Source organism: Dipodomys merriami, unplaced genomic scaffold (assembly GCF_024711535.1).
Source record: "Dipodomys merriami isolate MVZ:Mamm:240054 unplaced genomic scaffold, mDipMer1.0.p SCAF_1, whole genome shotgun sequence".
NCBI classification, from domain to species: Eukaryota; Metazoa; Chordata; class Mammalia; order Rodentia; family Heteromyidae; genus Dipodomys; species Dipodomys merriami.
The window spans coordinates 20646660-20668824 of record NW_027202270.1 but is presented as its reverse complement, the minus strand read 5'-3'; the positions used below and the strand labels follow the sequence as shown (position 1 = coordinate 20668824).

The 22165-nt window shown below is 35.2% G+C and overlaps 1 protein-coding gene across 2 annotated transcripts in view; it reads left to right on the top strand.

Annotated features, from left to right (window-relative positions):
• The window catches only part of Vwc2l (von Willebrand factor C domain containing 2 like), a 150401-nt gene that overhangs the window by 21971 nt on the left and 106265 nt on the right, over positions 1 to 22165 (top strand). The window contains exon 3 of one of the 2 annotated variants that reach the window (XM_070017779.1): positions 3806 to 3935. The exons of the other annotated variant lie outside the window; for it this stretch is intronic. Within the exon in view, the coding sequence (XP_069873880.1) occupies positions 3806 to 3935 (130 nt within the window). The remainder of the gene's footprint in view (positions 1 to 3805; positions 3936 to 22165) is intronic. 2 annotated transcript variants of the gene reach the window in all.

The window sequence follows — 22165 nt, the reverse complement described above, 5'->3', positions numbered from 1 at the left end:
GCTATGTCAAAAAATGAACTTTAAAATTTGGGGGGGTCAGAATGTAGTTTTTGAGGTGGGAGGGAAGGGATGGTACGGGAAAAACAAAGGAGGAGGCAACAATGCTTGATAAGAAATGTACTCATTACCTTGCTCATGTGATTGTAACCCCTCTGTACAGTATTTTCACAATAAAAATGTATTTAAAAAGAATTATAGCACAATCCGTGCTTAAATGAAATTCCATATTACATATTTCAAAGCACTGAGCCTTCATAATAACAGATTTATCATATCATTCCATTTCCATAACACACATAGTACTCAAACCATCTAATAAATGCCTTAGAAAAAAGACCCTCATAATATCAGCATTATATTCTACTTATTGATTTCAATTTATACATACAATTTATATAAAATATGTGTACTGAGGGTAGCTTTGTTTTCCAAAGATTGCTTAGAAATCAAGTGTTCTTTGAGATTTCTTTAGGAAAATATTTTGCTTGTAAAAAATTTTAGGATATGGTTAATCATCTTGCATCATATCTCTAAGTGACAAGAGCCATAGATAGGACATAACAAAAGCTAATATAAATTGTTTCTCCCAACTACTTTCCCCAGTATTTTCTGTTCCTCTGAGAGCTTTGTTTAATCTTTAGTTTTATGAGACATCTCTAGGTTTAATCTCTAATTTACACATTCAAGAACCCAATAAAGGAAAATTTGTAACCAACTCAAGGTGTAAAGCTTTATCAAAAGTACGTAACTATTGGGAGATTTAGACTGTAAAGTGGAAAGGATTTTTAAAGGAATTCAATGCCAAAGTAGCACATAGCTTGCTCCTAGTAAGATTATGTTACTTAAGCAGTCTTTTCAAAAAGGAAAGTAGGGAAGATGGAGAACGTCAAATTGGTGTAAGAGCTGGGAAGATCATGAAAGCCGAGATGCCTGGCAAGCCTGTATAGTCATAAAGAGATTTAGTGTGGGGTTGATGGGTTAGATTGTTTAGAACCTGAGCAGATGGAAAGCTGTAGGCTTGAGGTGTGAAGAAATGAACTGCAATAAAGAATGATTACTTGTAAAAAAAAAATAAACTTAATAAAAACACAATAGGAAATAGCAGATCAATAATAAAAAAAATCTGGCTGGAAAGGAAAAAATTATTAATAAGTCCATGTTCATGGCATGATTAGAAGCTACAAATAGCATGTTAGGGGGTCTATTTTATCCCTCTAAGTTATGTGTTTCATGATTTAAAACCCCTTCTAAAACTCAGACATACTTTTATCATTATAGTTTGTCATCTTAGCTCTTTCTCAGAGAACTTCTCAAGATTCCAAGGCTGAACTGTGTCAACATATCTACTGATCTGATCTTTTGTAAACTTTTCCTACTCCTGCGAGTATTACCACCAGTCACCAAAGCTTAATGGTGCCACCGCCTTGTAAAACACAAGCCATATGGCAATCTAACTTTGGCCTCCCACAATATTCTTACTCACATGTACAGAAGAAAGTAAAAAACCTAAAATTTCTTGATAATTTTTATGCATTAAACATCTAAGTATAGTGAAATTCACCTTCTTAGCAAGAAACACTCATCCTCAATTAATTACCCCATTATTAACGGTCACTCCTGTCGACCTGCTCTGTGTGGAGACTTGTACAATACATTGGAAATTTAAATACTCCTTGAGGATTTGTTGAATGGTGCTTCATGCTATGGAATGGCAGAGGGTCATTACTAAAGTTGCTTAATTTAAACCCTATCTCTGCTCTTTAATGTACCTAAAACTTGTGCAAAGTATTGACCTTGCTAACCTATTTATCTATGAGATATAGATAAAAACAAATCTATAGGATTTGGGTAAGAAATAATCCAATATAGGCAAATATTTAGCACTTAATAACTAAAATTTACTGAAATTAGAATGGTACTCTTCATCAGCCTGTGTTAATAATCTAGTTCAGCAAATCTTTCTCAAAGACCTCTGATACTTTGGTGCAAGAATGTAGCATTGAAAATTCAGCATCGCTTAAGGAGTTGATATACCTTAATTCAACCTACTGGAGTTGTGTCCTCCCAACTCCTGAGCCCTTTCTTCAGCAAGAAGGCAAGCAGGAAGAGCAAGCCAATCCCAGCTGCGGAAGAGGAAGTGTACAAGGAATTATATGAGCAGCTCTATTTTTCTCTCACATTGGCAATAGATACTGTGTGAAATCTTTGCTACACTGAGGTGAGGAAGGCTATATGAAAAGACCTCTTTGCACCCACTAAGAAAAGGAGACACTTCCCAACCAGTTTGCATGGGAATCTTGCACATGAACTGTGGGGTTTGCAAAACCATCTCACTCACTTGCCTTATTCAAAATTTTCTCCATCAAGTATCAAATAGTACATCTTGTATAATCAAGACTTTCATTGTGAAGTTATGGAGATTAGGAGGGAAAAACCTCAGAAGAATTCCAGCCCATGGGATAGTGGCAGATATTTCTCTGAAGTGCTTAAATACAACTTGCCACAGGGTAAAGAGCCTAATTGCACTTTGAATAAACTTATTGATCACATGAATAAATAACAATTCTTTATCATCAAGTCTACAGCGTCATTCTCTTACTAAGACGAAAGTTGCAGACTAATTAAAGCCAACTATCCTTCAAGCACAGAGCAAAGATGAAATGAATTTTGAAAATTCTTGATTGAAAGGTTTTTACCCCAGAAGCAGTGTGAGACAGGGAGCTTCAACCAAACCCAAATTGCCAGATTCAGGCAGATTAAAGAGCTGACAGGGATTATGGACAATAGCCATGGAAACAATGAAACAAGGCTTCATTAATCCAATTTTCAGGTGAACTGTGGCATTGACTTGAAGGCAGAACTTTCTAGAGACAAATTTGTTGATTTAAGAAGTATATGTCTTATATGTACTCATTTTAGAATTCTGAAACTTAGTTTGATGCAGAATAGAGGTACAAATTATACAGTGAAAAACATCACAGGCTTACCACTGCTCTACTATTCAAAGTATAGGCAGTTTCTAGAAAGAAAAGAAAAGGAAAATCCCAACCAATTCTTGATTGGTAAGTATACTATAATGACAAATCTTCTTTGCTACTTTCTTGTCTTTTTTTTCCTCTTAATCACTTTTCAGTTCCAGTTTTAGTGTCTTTGACTCTTACTTAAATAGTGGCTTTTTAGGTCAATTGATTTTAGTTCACTCATAAAAGCAAGCAGGCAAGATGAAAGGTATTCACTAAATCTTTTAAGAAGCAGTACCTGGATGTTGGGATGCCAAATGCAATCTGTTCTGAAATTCATGTAAAAAAGTTCCATTTAGATTCTAGGTTACCTTGAAAAAGCATTCATATAAAAGATAAGGATGTGCACTTAGCATTTCCTTGTTGCTGAGTAATCTCTCTCTTGGGAAGAAAAAAGAATGACAAATGGCAAAAACTATTTTATACGGCCCAGCATTCATATTCTTTATAGAAGTTTGAACCATCAGTGCATCTCGAAACCAAACCATCCAATGACATGTTAGTAGTACAAACATTTCTCTATAAAGTAGGGACAGTGAAGTAAGAAAACTTAAACGTGAGTACATTAGTAATTTTTTCCAGAAACTGAGCTGTGCATTGCAAGCTTCCTTGGCTTGGTTGGATATCTAGATTGCTTTCCATTGGGAGAGAATGATCATATAATGGTAAATGGACTTAAGTCAGTAAAACCAATATAAATACTGATGTTTTGTCTTCTGACAGCATATGAATGTGCAAGCATTAAGTTATAGGAGAAAAGGGGCTAATTTTAGATTTGTTCCTAGCCCTCTCCATGTGAATGGTGTCGCTGTGAGCCCAGCAATGAAGTTCACTGTGTTGTAGCAGACTGCGCAGTTCCTGAGTGTGTCAACCCAGTCTATGAACCAGAACAATGTTGTCCTGTCTGCAAAAATGGTAAGACCACACTGCATTAGCTTTCAAAGAGAGGTTAGTGCAAAATATAAAATACTTCACTACTGCACACCATGCAGTGTAAGAGCCTTCTAAGATCTGCCTGTGGCTTTTCAATGAGAACAGAACTGATTTATTATTTTTTATCTGAAGCCTTAAAGTGAAAATAAACCAACCATGGATGAATTGTGCAGCTCTCCATCTAGGGAATTAAAGTTCTTGTAAGCTGGCTTTGTTGTGATCCCTATTATTTATTGCTGATTTATGAGGCTATTGGAAAGAACACAGTACCATCTTTTTGTGGTGATTGCATTTCTCTCTCTTGCTCTCTTGTGGAGGATATGAAGAAAGGAAAAGAAGGAAAGGAAAGGAAAGGAAGGAAAGGAAGGAAAGGAGAGGATAAAGGCAAGGAAAGGGAAAGGAAAAAAAGGAAAGGGAAATGGAAAGGAAATGAAGAAGGAAGAAGGAAGGAAGGAGGGAAGGAAGGAAGAAAGGAGGGAAGGAAGGAAGGAAGAAAAGAAGGGAAGGAAGGAAGGAAGGAAGGAAGGAAGGAAGGAAGGAAGAAAGGAAGGAAGGAAGGAAGGGAGGGAGGGAGGAAGGGAGGGAGGGAGGGAGGGAGGGAGGGAGGGAGGGAGGGAGGAAGCAGAAGGGAGGGAGGGAAGGAAGGCAGAAAGGAAGGAAGGAAGGAAGGAAGGAAGGAAGGAAGGAAGGAAGGAAGGAAGGAAGGAAGGAAGGAAGGAAGGAAGGAAGGAAAGGAAGGAAAGGTCAGTCAAGTAACTTAAAACAAAACCCAAGCAGCTTTTAGTTTTTAACAACTGAACATTGTGGTGTGGTACCTTTCTCAAAGACTTATAGTTAACCCTTTTGACATTTTGCTAGGCACCAATTTTGTTGTATCTGATTATATAAATCCATTCAGCTAAAATATTAAATTGCTCATCTGGCTTTTCTTTTTCTTCTTCTCCAACTGACCTGTCATGCTGACCGTCTTCTCTGATTTAGAGGCTGAAAATAGATATCCTCCTGAAGTTCTAACCTACCTGATATGTGCAATGATATTAAATTTAAGACTCCATATTTCTAAAAAAGCTTCTGAAGGAACTGGAAAAGATACAGGAAAGAACAATTGGATGATTTAATGGTTGAAAAATAGGACCTTTGAGGATAGACTGAAGGAGTTAGCATAATTCGTCCAGGAGAAGAGAAGGCTCAGGGGAGACCTAACTGTCATAAAGTATATGAATCATTAGTGTAAAGTAGAAGAGGCTTGTTATTTTTCATTTTCTCCAAGGATAAAAAGAAGAAAAATTCAAGCATCTAATCAATCTTTAAAAATAGGATTGGCAACTCTTTGACTGAGAACTCCATTTTTTCTCTTCTATAAGCAACTATCTAAATAAGTCCTTGAGGATCTTTTCTTCCCTGAGATGGCCGTGGTTAATGTGGTCTCACTTTTAAAGCAAAGACAACTATTCTTATTAAAAGCTTATCTGGACACACTCTACGTACTTTTAGAGCAACTAAACCATATATTTAGGATAAATCATCTAGACTAGCATATGCTACACTAAAGCCCAAAATATACTCGGAGTTCCTGTCTATGTTAAATGTTAAATCAGCTGTTACAAACTAGTGACAATTTTATACGGCACAAGGGTATCTCCTTTCTCTATCACATGTCCCATTAGAAGATTATTTTCTAATCAAATTATTTTTGTACAAAAAGTATAATTAGTTAACTAGTGAGCAACTCATTGGTATACCTGATACACAGATATTTGTCCTAGATTTAACGTATATTGAATATGTTTTCTTATTTTCTTATCCATTGAAGCACTATAAAATGACTTCTGTTTTTTTCTTGCTATTGCCATGCAAACTTAAAAAACACACACAGAGTAAGTGAATCTATATTAAAATAAGTAGGACTGTGAGGCTCTTTTTTCCCTTGGGGTTTGAACTTAGGTCTTTGTGCTTCTTAGGCAGCAGCTCTAACACTGAGCCTTGCTCCCAGCTCTAGAAAACCAACTAAACATAACATTGAGGTGTTATAATTTTTTTATTAAGTGCTATTATTGTAGTACTTGTGACCCCCAAAATTGCATAATCAATGCCAAAAAGAGTATATATCAACTACTGAAACCCCCTTTGCTTATGGTAATCGTATTTTATTAAGAAAACAAGCTTAGCTCTGAATCTTCTTCTTTTCTAAGCCAAGGCAAGGAAACAGAAACAGATGACCCATATATAGAAGAGCTGTAGGAAAAATAAATATTTATCACCACATAGCATAACTAGGACAGTTTCTTCAACTTCCAACACGTTATAGGTCTATTGCATTACATTTGAGAAGATACATTTGCCCATTATATTGTAAACTATTGTTTAAAGTATGCCTATGATTTTCTTGGAATAAAGTAAAGCCACACAGATAAAAAAAATCTATCCTGTGCATTCAAGATAAAAGCAATAGATTTTCATTTGTATAAGAATCTTATGACATTTTCTACATTTTCTTAAATCTTCTTAAGTGTTGATGATTTTTGGCAGGCAAATATTTTTCAGTTTGCATAAATGTTGATTGTCTTGGCTGTCAGATACTTTCCTTTTGCATACCAAGATTGATTTTCCTGGCTTCCTGAATTTGAATTTACCAAGAACAAAAAGCTTTAAAGATATAAACTGAAAGTTTAAAATGATAGCTTCTACTGTACCTAATATTAAAACTCAATATTCAGCTAACATCAAAACCCTTGCTTTTAGATTAAGATAAAACAAAACTAGAAAACATCATGATATATGCACCACTACCTTAGAAAACTAGAGCCAGAAATGAAAAAAATAATTATTATCTTTAAAAATAAGCATTTTTAGTAGCAGGAAGTACAGGGCAATCTGTTCCCATGGCAAACAACAACACTCCTTCCTTGTTTTCAATAATGTAATTTATAAGAAGAAAGATAAGTTTACATTTTCTAGTCTCAATAATTACCAAAAGCAGCATTTCAAGTAGTAATCAATGAATATAGTGAAACCACCAAATTATACTTCCTTTTCATTGAAGTTATTTCAACACCAAGAAAGACTGTCAAAATAATATTGGAACCTTAAAAAAAGGTGTTCACATCTTGGAAGAAGAAATATCAGCTTGTTTTTTTATTTCACAGAGACTGGGGAAGCAACACAGGAATCTTCTTGTTTTAAAAATTGTTATTAAGTATTCACTTCTCTTTCCTCTACCCATCTGCAAGAGTTGGTAATCCAAATGCCTTCCTGAGAAACATGACATTTCCAGATTGTTTTACTTTTCCAAAGATTGTATTACTTTGACCTTTCGGCCCAAGGCTTTTTTGTGGGAAATAATGAGCAGTCTTTACAATCTTTTATAATATGAAAAAAATTCATTAGCATAGCCGCTGCTTAAAGAAAACATTCTAATTTAGAGTTTCATATAAATATTTTAAGTATTTGAAAGCTGATTGTATACATGCACATATGTATGTAAATAGATATACTGAGCTAATAGCCTAGAATATGTGTTAATTTCTGAATTTGAGTTAACATTAATTTCAGCTTTGTTATAGTCATTCATTCCATTTTTCAGCTGTTCATATAAGCTATTTTTGTTCCAAGTTATAACAAATTTATGTTTGTTGAATACCAATTACCTGGAATAGAAAATATGTGGCTATATTAAAATATGTGATCATTGGAGCATCCAAATGACTACATTTTTACATTATGTCATCAACCAGTATGTACATACATCTTATGCTTCCATGGGAATCTAGTGAGTCACCATTCACGAGTATGAAGGGAAAGCTATAACATGAAAAATTGGAAGAACTGGCTAGATTGGCTCATGCCTAGAGCTATGGAGGGTCAGGATTCCAGGCCAGTCTTGGCACAAGTTTGTAGGACTGCATCTCAGGAAAGAGCTGGGAAGTGTAAAATATGCAGATCGTGGCTTAGGCATGAACCAAGAACAGGGGTGGGGAGAGTGTGGAAAGAAGCAAGAACCCATCTCAAAATAACCAGTGTAAAGAGATCTGGAGTCATGGCTTAACAGTAGAGTTCCTGCCTAGGAAGCAATGTACTCTGAAGGGAAACCCCAGTAGAGGAGTTTTCGTTTCCTTTGTAACTTCACACATATTGATGCAACTGTATTCAGATATAAGATACTTAATTTAGTGTCCCTTGCTTTTTTCCAACTTGGTGCTGATACAAATAAATCAGAAAGTAGATTTCCCAAAATAGCAGCAAGGAAGGGGAAAGGAAAGAAGTGGGGACAGTGATATACAAACAACAAAGATAATTTTTCTGGCTTTCTAAATTAGAATTTGTCAAGAGTAAGAGACAAGTTTACATTTATAGGATCTACTACACCTAATATTAAATTTAATAGGTATATAACACCTTCTAAAGCTACTTAGGACATGTTTACTATGTACAAACCTAATATGTAAAGAATTTCATGAAATGAGAAAAGAAAAGAAATTACACACTGTAGGGAATGAATCCAATATGAATATATGTATATATATATATATATATATATATATATATTCATAGATAAAAACTAAATGTCTAGAACTTACATTTACCAGAAGAGATCAAGGAAATAAAAAGTAAAACAATGAGATACCAAATTTGATTGATAATATTTTGAGCTTGATGGCACCTGATACTGACAAAAGTATTCAGAAAATAGTTGACAAACTTTTAAGAAATTCCTATCAAAATTTTCATGCCATTTGAAGTGAGACATTCTACCTCGTATAGTTTGTTCCACATTCATGTACAAAATTTTCATTGCATTTGAGAGGAAAAAGTTGTAAGAAAACCTAATAATCTTTTAATGAAACAATGAAATATATTAAAGCCTTAAAAAGACAGTAGATCTTTTTACTGCTATATAAATTAAGCAAAATTACATGGTAGTCTAGACAGTGTTATGTATTTAATAGAGTAATATATATATATATATATATATATATATATATATATATATATATATTCTACTTTGCTATTTTTAAGCAGTACTCTGGGAATTGAACTTATTCTTGGTAGCCAACACTTGAATCATACTTCAGACCTAAAGTGATATAGATTTATTGTAAAAGACACATGATTTAAAATAGATATTAAATTTTATGTGCATGTAAGAACTAAGTGGATACAGAATAGAATGATAATGTTTCAACAGTTAACTTGCAGAGTAGAAAGGAGTTGGTAAAGGGAGAAAAACAACAAAATTCTTTAAAGCAGGAAATATTCAAATAATAGAATTGTGTGTGGAGATTAACAAAGTATAAATATGTACCAACAGACATATTACTTAGTGTCATTAATACGTAGATTGGAGTATCTTTAAAACCTTTTTATGTTATTTTTATATGTTTCATTGGGAAGTTCCAGAAGAGTATACACTAGCTTTTTAACTGTTATTTAGGGATCGGAAGAGAAAGTAAAGAGAAGTGAAAATTGATTATTCTCTCATAAGAGTCTTTATTGAATGAATCTTTACAACTCTGTTATACTTTTATAATTTAAAATATTTCCTTAAACCTTTAAAGGAAAGAGAAACTCAATGTTACATAAACTTTTTCAGAGAAGATACAAGAGAAAAATGTTTATTTTTAATGAAGCATAGTACTGATACAAACCAAAAAGTACACACAGAAAATGAAGCTATAAAATGTCATTGTGCTTATAATTATGAAGGCATATCACCAATGTTCCAAGGCAGCATTCTTCAATGAATTAGGTAAACATTTCTGCAGGAAAATATATGACAATCAAATTGAGAACACTGAATGTGTTAATGAGTCTTAAATAATTTTAGCTTAATTTTTAATCCCAATGGAATTTTTATGCTAGGACAAGGGGAAAAAATGAGTTTTTTCAAAGACTGTGGAAAGGAATTTTATGGTAAGTTAACAATCAGAAACCAATGTCAGATTTTAAAATTATGCCTCCTAAGCAAGAGGAATTTCCTATAGGTTAGCAAAAAGTTGCAACATTATGGATTTTCTTAGTATGTTTTTCCAAGATTAATTGATGAGAGAAATCATGTTATCATTTCTATATACCATTAAAGAGTGAATATAAATCAGCAAAACTAGTGACAAAACTTTAAACATTCCACAAAGAGATGGGCGCCTAGTCAATGCTGATTTTTATTTTATTTTATTTTTTATTTTTTGCCAGTCATGGGCCTTGAACTGAGCACTGTCCCTGAGCCTCTCTATGCTCAAGGCTAGCACTCTTCCACTTTGACCCACAGCACCAATTCCAGCCTTTTCTGTTTATGTGGTACTGAGGAATCAAACCCAGGGCTTCATGCATGCTAGGCAAGCACTCTACCACCAAGCCACATTCCCAGCCCCTCAATGCTGATTTTTAAAAACCAAGATGAGGATACTCACTTTTACTTAACATTTCACATGGATTGATATAAAAAAAGCACTCAGAACCTCATTTTTTAAATATATATATTTTATTGTAAAGATACTGTACAGAGGGATTGCAGTTACATGAGTAAGATGAGTCTATTTCCTATCAAGCATTGTTATCCCCTCATTTGTTTTTCCCCTACCATCCCTTTCCTCCCCACCTCCCCAACTCCTCCCTTCACCCCCTCCACCCCCACCCCACCCCCAGCAAAGTTGTAAAGTTCATTTTCAACATAGTGTCTTATACATCTCATTGTTCCAGTGGGTCATCTTATATCCTTATTTCAGCATTTTGTTATTTTCCTTCCCCACCCCAAATTAGAAAAATGTATATACAAGATGCAGGACACCAGAATCAAATACAGTGACAACAGGGGTTATACCATGGGGGGAAGAGCATACAAAGAAACAAAAAAAATCACATAGTACATTAGTACTATTTAAATATAAAAATAAAATTTAAAAATAGAAAAAACTCATCTCTTGGGTGAAACAGGCACTCTCATATTTCTGATGAATATAAAACATACAATTCCATGGAGAAAATGTCAAATATATATATATATATATATATATATATATATATATATATACACATACATATGTACATATGTATGCATATCCAGAATCTAGGTTCAAGCCCCATGACAGAAAAAATAAATAAGGAAATAAATTTTGTTTATACATTCATTAAAATTCACAAACGTTTACTAAGAATTGTAAAAAAAAAAAATCAAATAAAACGTACCAGGTTTCTAAATAGCAAACCAAAATTTAGATACTATTTTTCTACAAATATATTAGGAGAAAATCCTATCATTTTCTATGTGAGGTATACTTTAGGTTGACAAAAGAATTGTTTCCTATGGGTAATTTAAATTCATGAAAACAGATGCACTTAGTGGGCTTGTGGAACTTGACCTACTAACTGGAAGGAAAATGAATTCAATACAGTATACAATTAGTGATGGCTTAATATCTGATGGAAAACTTTCATTGTAGCCTGGCTCATGTCTGTTTTCCTAGCTACTCAGGAAGATGAGATCTGGAAGACTGAGGTTCAAAAGTCAGCTCTAGTAGCAGATCCCATCTCTTATTATCTAGCAAAAAGCTATCGTGGAGGCATGTCTCAATAGAGCACCGGCCAGGAGCACCAGCAAGCCAGTCCTCATTTCAGTGACAAGAAAAGAAAATATTGTTATACAAATAGATCACAAAGGTTTATCATTTTTTAAAAGGAGAAATTAAACACCTACCTGCCTTTCATATTAAAGTAGTATAATTACATATTTGGATTAAACATCTAAAACTAAAAAAGATGAAATCACAAGGGAACTTTTAAAAGAATGTTAAGTATTAACTTGACCTCAGGATAGTGAAGGTCTTCCCCAAATGTGAAGCAAACAAAGAATTTCTAAAAGGGAAACCGAAAAACACAAAGGAAGCCATGTGGTTTTATGAATTAGTTTCTCCATGTATTCAGAAGAGATAATGCTTGAGTTTGAAAGGTGAAGTGTAACAAACATGTGGGTGATACATCCTCCAGGAAGGAGGGTGATGTGGCCACTGGTCCAGCTATGACATGTCTAATAACTGATTAAAAGGGAAATACCAGCTGAGATTATGAAAATGTGCACATAGAGATGTCTATTCTAAGGTTGTTTGATTATAGCAAATACTTGAGAAACCTGAAACCTAAATATTTAAGAATGAAACAATTGTTCCATAGCGTTTCTAACATGAACTATCCAAAGGCCATATTACAACCAATATTGCAGAAAATAATTAGGGACATTTCACTTCTTCTAAATTGCACATCCATAGTACATTATGAAAATAGTTGTCTAGAGATTATATGGATATATATGTTACATATTATACATAATAGTTCATAGTTAATATATACATTATATTGTTAAAAGAAAATACATGTATAGAAAAAAGACTAGAAGAAAATACTTCCAAATGTTAATGGTACCTAACTGGTTAGTAGTCTAGTAGATGATGTTATGTTCTTCTTTTAACTAGCCTATGCTGCCTAAATTACCTACAGTAAAGACATGTCATTCTTCTTACTGGAAATTATAATTTAAACTAGAAAACCTCCTAACCAAAATGATAAAAAAATTTTCCTATTTTTATAATTCAGTGATTAAATACTCAATGACATATCTCTCCTAGAAATTACACTGTGACTCCTTGGTATAATTTGCACTCTATAAATTAATTAACCAACTAATAATTTCTACCACTTGACTTTTCAACTCCTTTAACTATGAAATTCTTTTTTAAAAGCAATTGGGAAGCTTCGTTGCCCATTTTATGCACCTATTAGGCAAATTGCTGAAATATTCACTTAAGTATATCCATTTACCTTTTCATGAAACTGTTTTGGAAAAATCAGCCTTAATTGGGTCCAAGTCTTTCACCTTAATTTCATATTTCCTTGTTCGCATTCACGTGGACAATTAGTAACAAATGTAATACAGTTATAAAGCAAACACACTGAAGATGAAATCTTCCTACGATCCTCACAGCATGTATCCATTGGCTACAGGGACCTCAGAACCACTCATGATGAAAGCATGTAACCATGAAAGTCGGTTTCAAAGTCTGTATTTCATTGACGCTACAGCTGAAGGTCAGAATTATCATATTCTTATGAAGTAGATGTCAAAGCAGAGTAATAATCAGTAGATATTTTAATGAGCCACACACAATAATTTTTGGCTCCTTTCATAAAAAATCCTCTAGAATATGAAAGGGAATACTTATATTTACCTTCTCACAGACCAACAGGATTTCCCTTTTAATTCATCAGCAAACTAGACTTCAAAAGCATTATTTTCCAGTTGTTGACACAATTAAAATGAATGTCACATTTTAATTTTCTGCTAATCATATCCTTTTCTATAATTGTCTTGGCTACCTTGGAATGCAGAATAGAAAATCAATACATGCAATTAAAAAATGTAGTATTTTCCAGTGTGTTTCCTTTAATATATAGGAAATGTTTCTGTTTCTCTCCATAAGTGTTTGGAACATTGAGTCCATTTCTTCCACAAAGCATGTACTTTCTCTCTTGAGAATAGACGGCATGGCAAAGTTGCATACTCTCCTTCCAATACCATAGAGTGCTATAATGTACTACACAGAGACCTGGTTAAAAAAAAAAAGACTATTGAACGCACAGCACACCTAACACCTCTCCTTTTGAACATTCATACAAGCTTGAAGCAAACCTGACTTCAACAGAGTAGCTAGATGTACCGTTGAATGTATCCCCCTATATTAATCTGTCTTATGCTGGAGATTCTTTTCAATTATTTTTATGGACTATTACTGTCTTCTAAAGACTGAGTGCTAATAAATCACCTCCATGAACCGTGTATGGTAGAAAATGTGCTGTTGAGAGATCACCAATCAGCTTCTTTGGGAATTGGATATAGTTTCAGAAGTCATTAGATAGGGTAGGACAGAAGGGAGAAGACAAAGCATTGGGTCTTGCCAAGATTCATGAACACAGACATAATCTCGTCTCTCTAGAGAGGCTCAAACCATTGACTGTCTCTGGGAGGCTCTCAGTGAAGATAGAATGGGCAAGGGCACTCCTCGGTCTCTTTCTTCTGAGCTGCTGGTCTGTAATCACCCTCCACCCTCAAGATACATCCAGGCCATTCATGTATCTCTTACCAACAGGTCACTCTCCTACTAAAGGCATATAACCTCACTTTAACGTGAACCCCTACCTAAGGGGATATGCTAGCAAGTGTCACTGGTTCATTTGCATTGCCATGCAACAGTGTAAGCTTTGCATTGGCTGGAGTTCCAGAACAAGCTGTGCCCAACACATAATTCCCCTCAGCAATGAATGGAAATGGGTTGACCTACCAAACACTAACTCTCTCTCTCTCTCTCTCTCTCTCTCTCTCTCTCTCTCTCTCTCTCTCTCTCTCTCTCTCTCTCTCTCTCTCTCTCTCTCTCTCTCTCTCTCTCTCTCCCACCACATAATATACATAAGAATTGCAAAAGCTATCTAAACCTCTTCAAAAGTATACAGGATTGATGAGCCTAGGAGGTCACATAAAAAAAAAGTATCACCCTTCCCCTCCATCATCCAGCAGAGTTACAAACTTTTGGAGCAAAAGTCTTTAATGGACACTTCCCTCAAGCATAGACTCCCAGATTATGTTTCTTACAGATAAGACCAAATAGTCCTGACCCCTGTGTTCGCATGTCATTGGTAAGGGTTTAAGACTGGTGCAGGATCCTGCTAGGTTTCTACATTTTTTCCCCAGTAGTCACCATCTCACGCATCTGACGTGAGACTCTTGGGACTTACGCCTTTCTCCCTGCTTTCAGCAGACCAAACAGAAGCTCAGAACCACTGAGGTGCCTTTCAATACCTGACTCTATTTCTCAGGCCATGCTCTGAGCTATGGGTTACCATCCCAAATTCCTACTCTCTATTTCCTTTCTCTGCCTTAGATTGTCCATCATACCCAATGCCACATAAACCTGAGTCCATGCTGCTTTCTAATCTGCCTGTCTTGTCTCCTCACTCAGATGTCTCTGTGAGGACATGGGTTCACAGTTCTATTCCCACTCATTATCACAACACATCGTAAGCATAAATATACATTTTTGAAGAAACACAGGAATGAATACATAAAACTCCTATATGCACCTGTGAGCTGTGAATCCAAGGGAAATCTGATTCCTTGAGTTTATTGTTTTAACTTTTGAAATCTGCTTGCCTTCCATTTTGTACAGAAGTTTTCTTCTGGAGAGTCTTGGATGCCTAGGATGGTGGGAAGGGAACTGGGTCTCAGGTTGCTCTCATACTAAGTTTGGTTTGGTATACCCCTAAGCTAACTGATAGAAGGCCTAGCAAGATCTAGGAATAGCTAAAAGAAATGGGCTAACTACCAGGGGAAAGTGAGTCTAGATTTAATTTTATGGACTCATTTCTCATATGATCATCAAGGGCTTCTGTTTGTTAAGAACAGAATTCATGTGTACATCACTTTGGTGCAAAATTAATGCTACACTTTAACCAGAGTTATTCTTAATGATATATCTTATCTAATTATAAAGATTAAATATGTTAATGCCTGAAATGCCCTAGAACATATAAGGGCTTAATAAATGAGAACTGGCTCTACTCTTAGTTGTTAGATTAATTATCATCATTAGACTAGGCATTGAGAAAACATCTGGGAAGGGAGCTATTTCTCTTAGCATAGGCTATCAGCAGACATGCCTGCCCTTGCCCATCTCCCAGTATTCCCTGCTCCCTGACTCATCCTATAGTCAACTGGCCTAGATGTCCTCTCGTCTGTGGGTCAGTGCCTTCCTGCTGTCTCTCTGGCTTCCAGGCTGTGGAATACTTTATGTGCAAACAAATTGGGCCTATGTTTTATGATTAGTCACTGGTAATCTTAAGAATGCTCCAGGTTGGGGAAATACATGTAGCTGAACATTGTTTCCCAATTAATTATCTCCTTAACTTCAAGTTTCCCAATTATCAGAAAAACATTTTAGAAAAAAATTGTAAGCACAAGAGTATTTGTGTATGTGTGTGCATGTGCATATGTGTGCATGTGTGCAGTGGGCGGGTACCGAGGTAGGTCAGAGGGGTAGCATTCTGGTGAGTTTAATAGCTTTGCAGTTCATCTGAGAAGATTTTGCATAGAGGGCTGATGAGTTGTTTTTTTAAAAAATCTTAAAATAGTTGTACAAGGAGATTACACTTTAACATGTCCATTTATATGTACAACAGGTCTTGGTTAGAGTCACCTTACATCATACTTTCTCCCTCCACATCCACCATCATCCCACCAGTCTCATCAAGTTTCCTAGTTCAATATTTTCATATATAAACTGAGTGTTATGACTATATTTGTTCATCATTCTTTTTCCCATTCATATGTCCCTTACTATTAGCGAGCAATGACCATTGACCAGATATGTGCTTTGAAAGTATTTGATAAAAACTAGCTGAACTTAATGTGAAGGTAAGAAGAGAATTCAGAAAATGTGCCTGGATATCAGCAGAGAAAATAAACTGACTATAGGAGATGATATTTAATTCTAGAAATCAAAGAATGAAACTGCAACTTCAAATGAGGACATAGGAGAGTTTTAACCCATTCTACTTCTACCACATAGTGGTTGGAAAACCTTCCAGGAGTGTTGTGGCTGTGACAGAAAACCCTTGCAAGGCCTCTGACACTTCTCTTGAAACATACTTGTATGTGGATGCCCCACCGCTGGAAAAAAGAAATAGGAAGGTGCTGTGTGCATAATCATTTTGCTAATATGTGCTTTATCGGTATAAGATGACAGCACAGAGAAGCCATAAATGCTTGCGATTGTCAGAGTAGACAACCAATTGACCCTGAGTCCTCTAATCCTTTCACCCATCACTTTTATGTGTTTTGCAGAGAGGTCCATAAAGCAACACATCTGCCTTCTGGAAGGCTAAGCTCAGTTAGTTTCCATCAACCTTAAGTGACAAAATGGTCTGCGATGTTGTGTCCAGATCTTGAAAGCCTCCTTGCTCCAACATTCTGTCAGCATTTGAAATAGAGGCAGGATGGAGTAATTAAGATGAAGGGTTCTTGGTAGCAACATTTTCTTTGTCCTGCTTGCCTGGTTGAGTTTGAAGATTTCTCTGAGGCTAGAGAGGGTGACAATGAAAAGGAGTAGAACAGGAGGAAAGAGCTGTGAAGAGGGAAGCCTGTGATCCTTAATGTGGAATTCCCGCATAAAGATGGAAAAAATGTTTGATTTTATTTACTCAGTAAGCCTAACAGTCAGGTTTCTAAGCTGAGTGAAGTAACCCAGACCTTCAGCCAAAGTTATACTTGTCATTTAAATCTCCTTTTTTTTGAGATACAATAGTTAAATAAATAATTGCTCATTTTTAAGATGTACAACTTCATTTTTTGACATATACCTTTTAAACTAGCATCACAATCAAGGCAGTGCATTGGTCCTTCATCCCCACACACTTCCATCAAGCCCTGGTATCATATTTACCTCCAACCTCCCTCTACCCAATCATGTCCCATCCAACCTTTATTCTGCTTTTGCAGGCCTAACCTCATTGGCCAATTCCTAGGCACTCACTATGGATGGAATCTTTCAGTGGGTTTGGCTTCTTTCACTCAATATAATTACTTTAAGATGTGTTTATATTGCAACATATACCATTCTTTTTCATTTATTTTACCTTTGAATTATCATACAAATAAGGATTTCATTTTTAAAATTATGTTTAAATAGTTGTATCCAGGAGTTACCGTTTAACAAAGTAGTTTATTAATACAATGCATCCTGATCAGTGTCACTCTTTTCAAAAAAGTAGTTTATTAATACAATGCATCCTGATTAGTGTCACTCTTTTCAACAGTCTTATCCCACTTTGACACACCCTTTCTCTTACTTTTCTTAATTTCATAGTATATACAATGAGAGTTGACTGCATTCTCACCCCTTCTCCTTTTCATTTGTCTCCCTTTCTTCTTGTGGACCCAACCCTGTAAGTACTCATTTTCTTGCATTTATTTTGATGGATTTTGTCTTTGTCTTTCTAAGGAATTACATTAAGTTCTTCCTAGAGTCCATAATATTTTAGTTAATAAATTTGTAACCACTTCTTTATCACCCAACCTTATAGCTCTTTGATTTATATGAAAATTCTAGTTATCACAAATAAGGGAAAACATGCTAACTTTATCTGTGCAGCTGACTTTCACTTAATATAATTTTTTCAGTCTTCTAATGGGTGAGTAAAAGTCCATTGTGTACACATAGCACATTTTCTTGATCCATTTTTCTATTGAGAGGCATCAGGGTTGATTCTATATCTTGGGTATGGTGAATCTTGTTGAAATGAATATGATTGTTCTGGTGGCTTTATTATAACCTTGTTTGTGATTTTCAAAAACCATGAAAGTCATCAGTTACATAATTTTCCTGGAAAGGATATGCTTTCATTCTTTTTATGGCTGAATGATACTCACTGTGTTCATATACCACATTTTCTTTATCCATTCATTCACTGGTAAATACGATATTTTCTTTATCCATTCATTGATAAGCACTTAGGCTGATTTCATCAGTTGGCTACTAACTGCTGCATTGAACAGCAGTTTATCATAAACTGCCATTTACTCCTTTTGATAACTACCCAGGAGTGGTAAAAGTGGGTCACGTGGTAGTTTTAGGGTTTTTTTTTAGAAGAACCTCTACACTGACATCCATATTAACTTTATCAATTTATAACCCTATCAGCAATAAGTATTATTTCCTTTTCCTTTACATTTATTAAAGTATTTCTATCAGCCTTTGTTTAAGCTACCTCAAATATTTGATTAAATGCAAAACCATTTGAGATTTATTAAGAAATTTTATGAAATGAGCTTAATATAATTATGAAATGCTTATCACGACTTTGTATTTTGCCCAATATCTACTTTATTCTGATCTTGATCTACTCATTCTACCTTCCTTCCAATGACTATTACTGTATGATGTGTTGATCCAGCATTCTACTGTTATCTATTAGTGTTTGTATATTTAATGTCCTTCTCTTAGAAATAGTAGGTATTGGTTTCTCTTTTTAATTCAATCTAATTATTTCTGCTTTATAACTGAGTATTTAATCTTTTTATATTTAATATGTTTCTTGATAGAGGGGTAGGTCTAAATATAGCACATGTTTTTTGTATACAACTTTTCATTCGTCTCTGTTTTTCTCCTTATTTTAGATAAGTTGACTATTTACCTAGTCACATTTTGTCTATTTAAGCATAATTTTATTTTGTTATTTTAGTGGTTGTGTTGGAGTTGAATGGCATATAACTTTAATTTTTCAGACTTGCCCTTTAAGTCATAGTATATTATTTCATGTACATTACTGGAATATGTTAATAATACTTGACTGTAAACTCTTTATAATATTGTCATATTTTAATTTTACATGTTATTAAAATTATATCTTATATTTACAATACTGGGTTTAATTTTGTTTCAAAAGTAAATGAACTCTTAATATGATTTGAATAATAAAAAATGTATCTTGGAGTTCATTTTGACTAGCATCATTTTGTATGATCGTATGTACATTACTATTGAGCTATTGTGATGCTCTGCTAGGATGATCACATACATTTATCACACATACATTTATTACAAATAAGGGAAAATGTGGAGCCTGTGTTTCTTTGGGTCTGGCTTATTTCTCTTAAAATTATTTTTTCCATGTCTTTCCATTTCCTTACAAATGGGGGTAGTGTCATTCTTTCTGATGGAAACATAGAATTTCACTGTGTATATATACCACATTTTCATCTACTGAGGGGCATTATCAAAGAATGAACTCTAAGATATGGAAACAAGAGTGATGGGGAGGATTTTTGTTTTGTTTTGTTTTTTTAATTTTTTGACCAGTGCTGAAGGAATATCAATACCAAACTCCAAACTCTATTACAAAGCTATAGTAATCAAGACTGCTTGGTACTGGCACAGGAACAGACCTGAGGACCAAAAGAATAGAATTGAAGATCCAGAAATGAACTCACAGATCTATGGCCACCTAATCTTCAATAAGGGAGCCAAAATAGGGTGGAAGAAAGACAGCCTCTTTAGTAAATAATGCTGGCAAAATTGGGTAATCACCAGTAGAAAATTGAAGTTAGATCCTTATAATTACCCTGTACCAGAATCAATTCCAAATGGATCTAATACCTTGAAGTAAAAGCAGACACCCTGAAAGCATTACAGGAAGGGATAGGAGAAACTCTAAGGCTCCTTGGCACAGGCCGAAACTTTCTTAATAAAGACCCAGGAACACAACAAATCAAAGAAAGGTTGGACAAATGGGATTGCATGAAATTGCAGAGCTTCTGCATGGCAAAGGACATATCTAGCAAGAACAATAGAAAGCCCACGGATTGGGAGAAGATCTTCACTAGTCATACAACATATCTAAAATATCTCATATCTAAAATATTCTTAGAACTCAAAAAATTAAATCCCCCAACAAAAAATCCTCAAAGAAACAACTGCTCCATTAATAAGTGGGTTAAAGATTTAAGAGAGGCTTCTTTGAAGAGGATATAAGAATGGCCAATGGACACATTGAAGAAATGCTCAATTTCTCGGCCATAAAAGAAAGCAAATCAAAACAATATTGAGATTCCATCTCACCCCAGTTAGAATGGCTATAATCAAGAAATCTTATAACAACGGATGTTGGAGGGGATGTGGACAGAGGGAATGCTATTGCACTGTTAGTGGGAGTGTAAATTTGTTCAACTACTCTGGAGGTTCCTCAAAAGACTACATATAGAGTTCCCCTATGACCCAGCAATCCTGCTTCTGGGCATTTACCCAAATGATCCCAAACAAGGCCATACTAAAGCTACCAGCACAACTATGTTTATCACATTATTCACCATAGCTAAAATATTGACTCAATGCAGATAGATGAATGGATTAAGAAAATGTGATACACACACACACACATACACACACACACACACACACACAGAGAGAGAGAGAGAGAGAGAGAGAGAGAGAGAGAGAGAGAGAGAGAGAGAGAGAGAGAGAGAGAGAGAGAGAGAGAGAGAGTGGAATTCTATGCTTCCATCCAAAAGAATGGCATTGCCCCATTTGTTAGGAAATGGAAAGACTTGAAAAAATTTATATAAAGTGAAGTAATCCAGACCCAAAGAAATATAGATCCCATGGTTTCCTTTATTGCAATAATTAGTATATGTCTAGGATAACCTTATCAGATGAGCATAAAAGTTCAAAAGTCATAGCTATGTACATATGACTATATAAGATGATGCTAAGTGAAATGAATCCCAATATATGGACACAGGAGGTCTTTCTATGTTGTTGTTGTTTTAATGTACTATGTGATTTTTTTGTTTCCTTTGTATGTTCTTCCCCCCATGGTGTATACCCTGTTGTCACTGTACTTGATTTTGGTACCCTGCATGTTGTATATACATTTGTCTAATTTGGGGAGAGGGAGGGGATAGCAAAACACTGTAACAAGGACACCGAATAACCCATTGCAACAATGATATCCACAAGACAGTATATTGGAAATACATTTTACAACTTCTGGGTGGGGGGTGGGGAGGAGTGGTGGGGGGAAGGAAAGAGATAGTGGGAGAACAAGGGAGGAGGGAACAATGCTTGACAAGAAGTGTGCTCATGGCCTTACTCATGTAACAACCCCTCTGTACAGCATCTTTACAATAAAATAAAATTTAAAAATTATGATTTAAAAGTTAACAGCATACAATCTTTCATTCCTTTTGAAGGCATTAAACTATTCTACTGTCACCTCCTCCCGCTCCTCCTCCTAACCCTCCCCCTCCCCCTCTCCCCCTCCCCCTCCTCCCCCTCCTCCTCCTCCTCCTCCTCCTCCTCCTCCTCCTCCTCCTCCTCCTCCTCCTCCTCCTCCTCCTTCTTTTTCTTCTTCATGTTCTTCTTCATGTTCTTCTTCCTCTTCTTCACGTTCTTCTTCCTAAAAATATATCTACATGCCATGCCATCCTTCTCTTTATTCCTATTAATGAGAACTGCTTCTCCTCAGTTAATTACTTTTGATTTATTGCCTTTATCCTCAGATCTGTGCAATGTGTATGCCTACAAAAAATTTCTTCTTATTTACTGAGCTCATTAAGCTTCTTGGATTTGTAAATTTCTATTTTCAATCATACTTGAAAATTTTTCAGCTATTTCTTCAAA